The sequence below is a fragment of the Cyprinus carpio genome, chromosome B3, assembly GCF_018340385.1.
Source record: "Cyprinus carpio isolate SPL01 chromosome B3, ASM1834038v1, whole genome shotgun sequence".
NCBI lineage: Eukaryota > Metazoa > Chordata > Actinopteri > Cypriniformes > Cyprinidae > Cyprinus > Cyprinus carpio.
Genome location: NC_056599.1, coordinates 32,435,669 through 32,446,521, shown reverse-complemented (window position 1 = coordinate 32,446,521; position 10,853 = coordinate 32,435,669). Strand labels below are relative to the sequence as shown.

Below are 10,853 nucleotides of genomic sequence, written 5' to 3'. Positions count from 1 at the left end.
GATGTGCACATAATATTGATAGAGCCGTATCCATGAATTTCTTCGCTCATCCTCATTGGTTATCTGGAGTTATTTCAAGATTTGCCCGTCTTGTAAAATCCACTTTAAGCTTGTTGATCAACATCCATGTTCCAAAAGCATGAAAGCTGATCAAATGTGTACTTTGAATGCAAAGTGAGTTGCTTTGGTTTTGCTTTTAAGCCTGATCCATACATGTAAATGTATATTTTTAATCCCACTGATGGATAATATCAATTCAGTCACAGATACAGTGAATATAACTTAAATAAACATTTCTATGCCAATAGCTAACTGCATGAATTCTCACATTTCAATGCAAAATTTGTGCTTTTTTTTTGTTGTTTGAAATTTAATGAAACACTAATACTAGCTGCACTGTAAATTTAATTGCTGCTCTTGATGCATTATGCAGTTGACTGATCAATAAAGAATATCAGTGTATTATCTTGCACCACAGAGTCTGTTTATTGACTACAGATGTGTGTATCTCTTGACCTCTGATCGGACTCTTATCTTAGTTTTTAAGTTTGTTTTACTGGTTATCGTGAGTAGGAACCAAAGTTCATGATCTGAAGGTGTTACACAGAAAGTTGCCCCCAACATGGGCGGTGCAGCAGATATGAGTGGATTGCGGTAGTCGGCGAAAGATTATTTGAACACAAGCCCATTTATTTTACCGTGCCGTTTTGATCTGATTTCAATCTAAAGACTGTAAATAGGCTCGCCTGTCGAAAATCGTCCAGAACAGACAACAGTTAAAGCCACAGCGGAGCAAGTTGAGTGTTTATTTTTGTGTCTCCTGTCTTAAAAGCACAGTGTGTCAGTTCGTATGAAGCTTTTATTCCCGTAAAGACTTGAATAATGTCAACGACATCGCTGGATAAAGAGCTACAGGAGCGTCTGAGAGAGGCCAGTGCCATCGGAGACCTCGAGGAGGTGAAGACTTTAGTGGAGAGCGAAGTAAACATCAACTCTCAGAATGAGATTAACGGATGGTGCGTATCAACAACACTCACCCGACAGCTTCACATCTGATTTCCAAGTGTATACAGTTATATTAACCTTTTCTAACACACCTTATTCTGAAGATGACAGAGCCGCTGACAATAAACAACAAATAAAAGTCAAAAAATGTGACCGGGGGGCGCAGTGTCCCTCTTCTTAAACCCACATTAAACACACAAAACACAAGAAAATTTTAATTTGTAGAAATGTAGCTACTTATTCCCAGGCCATTTAAGATGTGGAGGAGTTTGTTTCTTCATCGGAACAGATTGGGAGAAATTTAGCATTACATCACTTGCTCCCCAATGAAGTGAATGGGTGCCGTCAGAATGAGAGTCCAAACAGCTGATAAAAATAGCACTATAATTTACATGTTAATGCGAGTCCTTAATAACATTTCCTCCCTGTCGTCCTCCTCTCAAATGAAAGCACCGACATATGCTTTTTAATCTGTACATATTTCTCTCCTGATTCAGACGAGATGACTTTTTCACTGGAAAAAGCAATAGAGGATTTGTGTTTTCGCTGGAAGCAAATAGATTAAATTAAAAACAACACAATGATAGATTTGTTAATTAACAAAACGCTACTTTTAAAATCATTATTTTCATATAATCCTTCAGGACTCTCATTCTGACGGCACCCATTCACTCCATTTCTCCAAATATGCTCCGATGAAGAAACAAACTCATCTACACCTTGAATGGCCTGAGGGTCTTCATTTTGGTGTGAACTATACCTTCAGTCCTGCATCAGCTGCTCCTCAATAATGAAGCTGTCTTTCCTTCTCGCTAATAGTTTAAAAATAGTTTCCTTTTAATATGCAGAGGAGACATCGGATGAACCAATAGTGTGAGTTTGGGGCAGGATTTTGTGTGTTAGGCAGTATATAATTGCTAATCAGCTCACTATCTTCTTGCACCTGATTGTTTTACATTATATGTCACTTAAATGTTTACTGTATAGTATTACATAACTCAGGTTTAAATGTGGCCTAATAGGGTTTAAAATGCATCAGCCCAGGGTCATGATGTAATGCAGAAAGCCGTTTATAATGAACAGAGCAAGACTGAGGAAAACTGAGTAGTTTATGAGTGCTGTAGATAAGCCCTTACCTTTCATCTAGCCTGGCAGCATTCCTGACATGTTTAATAAGACAGTCTGTCTGACAGGCTCTCTGTTTTCTCACTGCGGATATTTGTTGAGCAGCTGAATTGATCTTTTAGATTTGTTCTGACAGTCATGCCAAGCCTTGACTGCTTTGTTTTAGCAATGCCTGTATGCATTCAAACTCATTTGTCTGATGCAGTGCACATTGCATAACATGTTTAAGAAGTTCTGATGTCCCTTGTTCACCCACAGGACGTGTTTGCACTGGGCCTGTAAAAGAAACCACAAACACATAGTGGCCTATCTGTTGAATGCCGGAGCCGACAAAGACATTCTAACAGCAAAAGAAGAGCTAGCCGTTCAACTCACTTCCAAACCTGAAATCAGAAGACTGCTTGGAGGTATGTTTTTCAGAAAACCTGCCTTCTGTATCACAGGACATGGTGTGTTCGGTGCCTTAGATACTTTCTAAGCCTTCATATAAAGTCTATGTATTTACAGTCTATACCCTAAATGTTATGTTGTATGGCAGATGTGTACTAGAACAGGGTTTCTCCCTCGAGGTCCACTTTCCTGCAGAGTTTAGCTCCAGTCTTGGTTAAACTCACCACCAGCCTGTAACTTTCTAGTAATCCTGCAGACCTTGATTATCTTGTTCAGGTAGGATTCGTTAGGGTTGGAGCTCGAGGGCCAAAGTTGAAAACCTCTGCACTGGAAAATAAATGTGTGCGGATGGTATCCGTTGATACTAATTAGGTATTAAATGTCTAGACCGATACAAATACCCATATGCATTCATATGACTCACATTTATGAACTGATATACATTTGCATATTAAATCAAAAGTCTATTTTTGCACAATGCACAGTGTTTCAGTGTCATATTGGTTGTCGACTAATGTTAGTGATTTATTTTTGATAATTTTATTCAGTGTTAACATGGTCAATTTACAGTGCACTTTCCTGAGAGATAAAGATGATAATGAATTTTATAGAAGATCCTTCAAACTTTGGTTTACATTTTGTATTATTTACATTTTTATAATATTGTGATGCCAAATTTGTAGCATTAAAAACTATTGTTTTAGTTTTTAATGTTTTTTATTTTATTTATTTTTTTTAGAAATAATATTACATAATTTATCAGTCATTACATTATCAACTTTCATATTTTGCATCATATTTCATATTTGCATTGTACTAATTCTTGAAAATACTAAAATACATAACAAAAATCTTCCGCTGTTTTGACATCTTGATCAACTTTTTAAAGCTTTAGCTTAAAGTTAACCTTTACAAACACTACAAATTTAGTAATAGTGTTAAATGTAATGTTTAGCAAATCTTAAAAGGAATATCCATTTTCATATTTTTTAAAATTACTATTGAATTTTGTTTGTAGTGTTTTATTTTTATTTTTTTCAGATATTTAGACAAAGTAATATAGAATTTAATTCTGGTCATCAATACATCATTGGCCATAATGGTATAATTTGTATTTGAATTATCAGTTTATTTTAACACATGTGACCCTGGAGCACAAAACCAGTCATAAGTCGCTGGGGTATATTGGTAGTAATAGCCAACAATACAATATATTGGCCAAATTATAATTTTTTTCTTTTATGCCAAAAATCATTAGGATATTAAGTAAAGATCATGTTCCATGAAAATATTTTGTAAATTTCCTATGGTTAATATATCAAAACTTAATTTTTGATTAGTAATATGCATTGCAAAGAACTTTATTTGGACATCTTTAATTTTTTTTGCGCCCTCAGATTCAAAACAAACCATACATCAATGGAAAGCTTATTTATTCATAACCCAACAAACCATACATCAATGGAAAGCTTATTTGTTTATATATCTCATTTTCTAAAAATAGACCCGTATGACTGGTTTTGTGGTCCAGGGTCACATATAATAATTTTTGTACACTGCAATACACTAAAATGCAAAAACAAAAATAGAAAACCTTCCACATGTTCATTAAGCACGTCACATTCATGCTTGTAATTTTGTCTGCAGTGGAAGAGGAAGACATGCCTGAGGTGAAGGAACCAGAGCTGCCAATCATTCCAAACTATCTTTCCAACCCGCCCTTCCTGTTCAGCAAGATGGATAACGACAACCTGAGCATAGCACAGCGGAACGGCACCAACAATCATGCAGAGTCCCTGGAGTCAGAACCAGCCACGTTATCGCCGACACAAGAGCAGCAGCTTCCGCCTCAGCATCAGCAGCCCAAGAGCCTTTACTCAGACAACCAGAGCCAGCAGGAGTTACCCTACATCCCCGTGGTGGAGCAGAACGGCCTGCCCATGGAGCTCTCCTCAGAGACTCATCACACCAACCACTGCGAGTTTACACACCCTCATCCTATAGCACAGAACGGCCCAGTGTGTCCCAGCGGAGGCAGCGGCCAGCCGCAGGTCCCCAGCGCCAGCGTCACCCGCCAGCAGTCCATCCCACAGCAGATCAACTGCTCCCAGCTCGGTGGATCCATGCCGGCCTTCCAGCCCTTCTTTTTCACCAGCACTTTTCCCGTTAACGTACAAGGTACAGTGAGGATTTGTTAGGAAACATGTTGGTTAGTGAACTGAAGAGTATCTAAAGGCCCTTCCGTTCATTTGATTCGATGCACTTCTGCTTTGACCTCCACATGAGAAATCGCTGAAAGATGATTTTATGTGGTTGCTAGGTAGCAAGAAAGCAGATAGTGTGGGATACACTGTAAATAATGAAAATAGTAAAAGAAGATAAAATTAAAAATAAACATTTACTTAAAATTACACATTTATAACAATAATTATAGTAACAGATTAATGCTAATTAATTATAAAATTATAATTTGCAATAAAATTATAGATATACATTTTATTAAAATTACACATTTATAATAAGATTTATAGTAACAGATTAATGCTAATTATCTTTCATACACACACGTATATAATATATATATATATGTGTGTGTGTGTGTGTGTGTGTGTATATATATAGTAAAATAAATAAAGACATAAATATATACATACACACGTACATATGTCATCTGCAAATCAGTAAGATTTTTTTTATCTTTTTGGTGTCTTATGCTCACTAAGGCTACATTTATTTGATCAGAATTATTACAATTAAAATAAAAAAAATTATATTTTAAACTTTAATTTATTCCTGTGATGCAAAGCTGAATTTTTAGCATCATTACTCCAGTTTTCAATGTCACATGATTCTAATATGCTGATTTGCTGCTCAAGAAATAATTTTTATTATTATAAATATTTAAAATGGTTCTGCTGCTTAATATTTTTGTGGAAACGGTGATATTTTTCCTGGAATCTTTGATGCATAGAAAATTAAAAGAACAGCATTTATTTGTAATAGAAATCATTTATAACATTATAAGTGTCTTTACTGTAACTTTGGATCAAGTTTATGTATCCTCACTGAATAAAACATAAATTTCTATAAAAAATAAAAATAAAAATCTAAGTGACCTCAAACGGTAGTGTATTTTACATTTAAGGCGTTTTACATACATATTGACTGTAAAAAAATGTTTATATCTCGTGAATTCGATCTTTCCAACATGACCTAAAGTCCGCAAAAATAACACCAAAGACGTGTCCATGCACTCAAACAGACCGGTTTGAGGAGTGCAGAGAGATTCCTCAAGTCACAATCTCAGACTTGCCGTCTCTTCTCAGAGCTCGTCCTGAAGGTGCGCATCCAGAACAGCAGCGTCAGAGAGAACGACTTCATCGAGGTGGAGCTGGACCGGCAGGAGCTGACGTACCGCGCACTCCTCCGCGTGTGCTGCCGCGAGCTGGACATCAGCGCCGAGCACGTGGAGAAGATCCGCAAGCTGCCCAACACTATGCTCAGAAAGGTATTAACAGATAAGTCACAGCCTACATAGGCAGATGCCTTCTAAGGTAGTATCCTAACAGAGCGTGATTTGGACGCTCTACATTAGCAGTACACAAATAGCAGCTCCACTTACAACTTAGCATTAGCATGTTGATGTCAGACACATAGAAAATGGGTAAAATAGTCTGTTTTTAATTCATTATAATTCATTTTAATTATTTCATTTAATTTAATTAATTTAATTAATTAAAACTAAAACAAAATTTACGTGTCAGGAATATTACATTTAAGCAGAAGGTGGAAACTTAAAATCTAAACCTTAATTTACGTGAAAACAATATAACATATAATCAGAAGGTGGAAACTTAAAGGGATAGTTCACCTAAAAATTTAATTGCCATCATCTACTCACCCTCAAGTTGTTTCAAACCTGTATGAGTCTCTCTCTTCTGTTGAACACAAAAGAATATATTTTTGGAAGAACGTTTTTTTCTTCTTTCGGTTTCTTAAAATGTTGACGGTAGCCATTGACCTCCATAGTATTTTTTTTCCATACTATGGAATTTAATGGCTACTGTGAACTGTTAGGTTACCAACATTCTTCAAAATATCTTTTTTGTGTTCAACAGAAGAAAGGGACAGAAGAAAGTTCAGGTTTGAACTACTTTAGGGCGAGTAAATATCAGAATCTTAAACTTTTTATGTGAACTATCCCTTGAATTAATTTAAACACAGTACACATACATGTATTATGTAAATAAAAACGTTTATTTTGGATGCGATTAATCATTTGACAGCACTAATTTAAATATAAATGTGTGTTCCCCTAATATTTGTATTGTGTTGTATCCATCTAAAAGCAATCAAACATTTGAAACTGTGCTATTATTATAGGTAAAGAGTGTTGTTGGGCATGACAACAGAGCGTCCTGCATGTTTGAGAGCTTTGCACTGTCATCCTGATGGCAGTATTGTTGTTTGATCGTGCACTTGAATGAATACAAAGACAACACTTCCTGCGCAAATGCATATTTCTAGCTGTTGGTGGAGGAATGGGGATGTGGATCTGTTCCTCATGGTTTAGTTTGATCCTCTTAGTCATCTTGATACTATGTAAAAGTGACATTCTGTTTGGCTGAGCAAGATCCTCTCCTGTTTAAGCATCTACAGACAAGGTTTGTTGAGCTGGTAAATCTGAGCTGTGCTTTTTAACATTGAGTAGCATGCAAAAAGAGTGAAAACTTAATTCTAATGGCTGAAATCTGACAGTACTTTTGGCCATTTTATATTAAAGGGATAGTTCACCCAAAAATGAAAATTACTGTCAATCCTACATACAGCACCTTTAAGCTTATACACAGCCCTATTCCAGATCAAACCAACACTACATCTGTCTAAATGTGTGTGTGTTCTTTTAACAGGATAAAGACGTGGCACGGCTACAGGATTTCCAGGAGTTGGAGGTGGTGCTGGAGAAAACCGAAAGCTTGTCTCTGTTCTCCGGAGGTCAGGGAGGTCTGACCGACAGGCCCTGCTACAACATGAAGGCCTCCAGGCTCACCTACTAGCTTCACATTAGAGACTCCGAGAGGTTTATCTGGGACCTGCTTCCTGAAATCCCAAAAACGTTTCAGATCCCAAAAATATGCTCCCGTGTTGGGTTGGTAAATGGTTCATACTAGATGATCTCCTTCATTAACAGATGTATCTTTAGTGCCTCCTCCATTGTAACCATAGATAGCTTGTTCTACAGGTTTGACTTGCTCTGGGGTGGATGGCGTTTTCGATTTGAATATTCAAATCCATTCAGCTCACGACTGGACTTTTGCGTTCAGATCCATCCCACTGCCTTGCCTTCATATCGGCTCACTGTGTGAGAGTAGGCATTTCATCATACATCCAACAAATGTATACTGTCCTATCACAAGAGGTCTGTCCAGCATACTGGCCAATCAGTTGTGTAGTGGTTTGTATGCCTGCATTGATTGGAGAAAGCCATGCTAGTTTCATACCAATGCTTCGAAATCAAAAAAAAAAAAGTTATGTTTGCCAGACAACTCTCTGTGCACTTTACCAAAACCTTGCCATTATGAGGGAAGCGTCCTTTATATTTAACCCTTGAGAATTCAGTGCTGTATTTTGAATGCTGTTTTTTTTTTCAGTCACTGTAAGCCAAATAACTCTTTCTATAAACTAGCATGGACTGTTTGGAGTAGATCGGCCTTGTGTATGAACTCAAAATGTCCTGGTTTCTTTTTAACTTGATAATGTAGCAAAAGATTTCTACATTATCCCCCAGGAGGAGCTGAATTGGAGATGAGTAGTAGGATATTTAACCACTGAGAGCTTCCAGTCAGCATCAGATTGACTTCCCTTGAGTGCTTAGTTCTCACATATTTGACAAGCAAGGATCTGTGTTCAAGATATAGAGGTAATAGTAGTGTCATTTTACTAAAACTTCGCTGCATTGTTGATTATGAACTTAAAATAAATTTCTGGTCACAGGAACAGTGGGGGATGCTTGAGGTTAGGTTTAGAAGTGGCGCATAAACACTACTTCGTTGTAAATTAGCTTATTGAATTAATAGAGATTATGTTGCTGTGAGAAGAACTTCTGAAGATTTGTCTTACGAATTGTTTTTAGTTTTGGGTTTGACCGTCTAACCAAGCATACAATCATTAAACATTTGTTAACAATATGCTACTATTGTTGAGATGTAACGTTAGCCCCTTGAAAAGACATTGATAAATTATTGACATTAAGATTTTCAATTTATCTTTATTAAAACATTTTCGAAATAAATTATAAAACAAATGGGAAAAAATAAAAAAAATACACTTCTACATAATATATGTTCTCAATTAACTAAAAGACAGCTGGGAAACCATTTACAAGATTTTCTTTGCTATTTATTTTGTGTGTTTGTGTGGTTAACATGAACAACAGTTAACAGCATATATTAACCTAGATTAATGTGATTTAAATAAAAATATAAAGTTTTTAAATTTCTTCAAATTCACACACAGTATCTCACAAAAGTGAGTACACCCCTCACATTTAAGCAACCATGTTATTATATGTTCTCAAGAGACAATACTACAGAAATGAAAATTGGATATACTTTAGAGTAGTCAATGTGCAGCTTGTATAGCAGTATAGATTTACTATCCTCTAAAAATAACTCAACATACAGCCATTGTTGTCTAAATAACTGGCAACAAAAGGGAGCACACCCTAAGTGAACATGTCAAAACTGTGTCCAAAGTGTCAGTATTTTGTATGAGCACCATTGTTATCAAGCACTGCCTTAATATCCTACTGTGCATGGAATTCACCAGAGCTGCACAGGTTGTTGCTGGGATCCTCTTCCACTCCTCCATAATGACATCACGGAGCTGCTGAATGTTAGACACATGATGCTTCTCCACCTTCCACTCAATAGGGTTCAGGTCTGGAGACATACTTGGCCACTCAATCAACACCAACTATACCAAGGATACAAAGTTTAAAAGAACAAAGAAAGTAGAGAGGTAATAAAAACTGCCGTTCTGCCCTGTTTCTGAAGGGAGGGTATCATGTCCGGCTTCAGAATGTCACAGTACATGTTGGAATCCATGTTTCCCTCAATGAAGCGCAGCCCCCCAGCACCAACCACACTCATGCAGCCCCAGACCATGATGCTACCACCACCTTGTTTGACTGATGCTGGACACCATTTGAGCCAAACAAGTTTATTTTATTCTCATCAGACCACAGGACAAGGTTCCAGTAATTCTTGCTCTTGGACGGGTTGTCTTCTGCCAACTGTTTGCGGGCTTTCTTGTGAGCCGGCTTCAGGAGAGGCTTCCTTCTGGGACGATGGCCAAAGCACTTTACTCTTAAGAGGATACAAAGTTTTAAAGCAAAAGAAAGTAATAATAATAATAGATTTATTTTTATTTAGTACCTTTAAAAGTTAATTCTCAAAGCACTTTACTCTTAAGAGGATACAAAGTTTAAAAGAACAAAGAAAGTAGAGAGGTAATAATAAAAGCACATAAAAAAACAATGTACAGAAAAACAATACCCCACCCCCCAGCATCTTGCAAATCACAGATAAGCAAGTCTAAAAAAATGTGAGTTTTTCAGAGAGGATTTAAACACATTAAAAGATTATGCATGTCTAATATGGCGCAAGGGAGGAAAATGCCTCTCAGAAACACACCCCTTACGAAAAAGAAGTTAATTCAAGTGTGCTATTAGTATACATCTTTTAAACTAAAAATAGGAAAGTATGTTTTTAGTTTACTTTTTATGTACTTCTCAGAAATGGGCTGTATGTACTCCTCAGAAATATACTTAAAAAGGCATTTAAGTATACTTGACATATACTTCCAAAAGTCAAAATATACTTGAACTTTACTTAAGTATACTTTTGGCCTGTTCAGCGACACAGACTAAACCCTCAAAAAAACCATCACCCATTGAGCATACAGTAGAGGGAACAGTCAAAAGGCCAAAATCAGAGGAACGGAGATTCCTCCTAGACGAGTAAATCGTTAGAAGATCCAATATATAATTCAGTGCCAAACCATGCAAGGCCTTATACATAAGCATGAGAATTTTGAAATCAGTACGAAACCTGTCAGGGAGCCAGTGTAGGGATTCCAAAATTGGAGTGGTGTGCTCTCTATTTCTGGTCCCTGTCAGGATTCTAGCAGCTGAATTTGACACACTGCAATTTATTTAGGGTGATTTTTGAAACACCTGCAAGCAAAGCATTGCATCAAACGATAGATGAAAGTAAAAATACATACTCACATGGAGCGAATTTATGCAATATTTCTGAGATGAAAAAATTATG

The 10,853-nt window shown here is 36.6% G+C and overlaps 1 protein-coding gene across 1 annotated transcript; it reads left to right on the top strand.

Moving 5' to 3' along the window:
• The first annotated feature begins 601 nt into the window (after positions 1-601).
• LOC109078760 (ankyrin repeat domain-containing protein 40-like) lies at positions 602-8,708 on the top strand. The gene is made up of 5 exons (XM_042720845.1): positions 602-1,016; positions 2,389-2,537; positions 4,168-4,698; positions 5,847-6,028; positions 7,431-8,708. Exons 1-5 carry the CDS (start codon positions 883-885, stop codon positions 7,575-7,577), a joined length of 1,143 nt encoding a protein of 380 aa, XP_042576779.1. The 5' UTR covers positions 602-882; the 3' UTR covers positions 7,578-8,708.
• Positions 8,709-10,853: the final 2,145 nt, after the last annotated feature.

Bases quoted from the DNA above. Each gene is read 5' to 3' on its own strand.
- LOC109078760 (XM_042720845.1), top strand. From the start codon at position 883: ATGTCAACGACATCGCTGGATAAAGAGCTACAGGAGCGTCTGAGAGAG. The intron at 4,699-5,846 runs GTACAGTGAGGA...GTCTCTTCTCAG, and splicing joins TTTTCCCGTTAACGTACAAG to AGCTCGTCCTGAAGGTGCGC. The intron at 6,029-7,430 runs GTATTAACAGAT...TTCTTTTAACAG, and splicing joins CCAACACTATGCTCAGAAAG to GATAAAGACGTGGCACGGCT.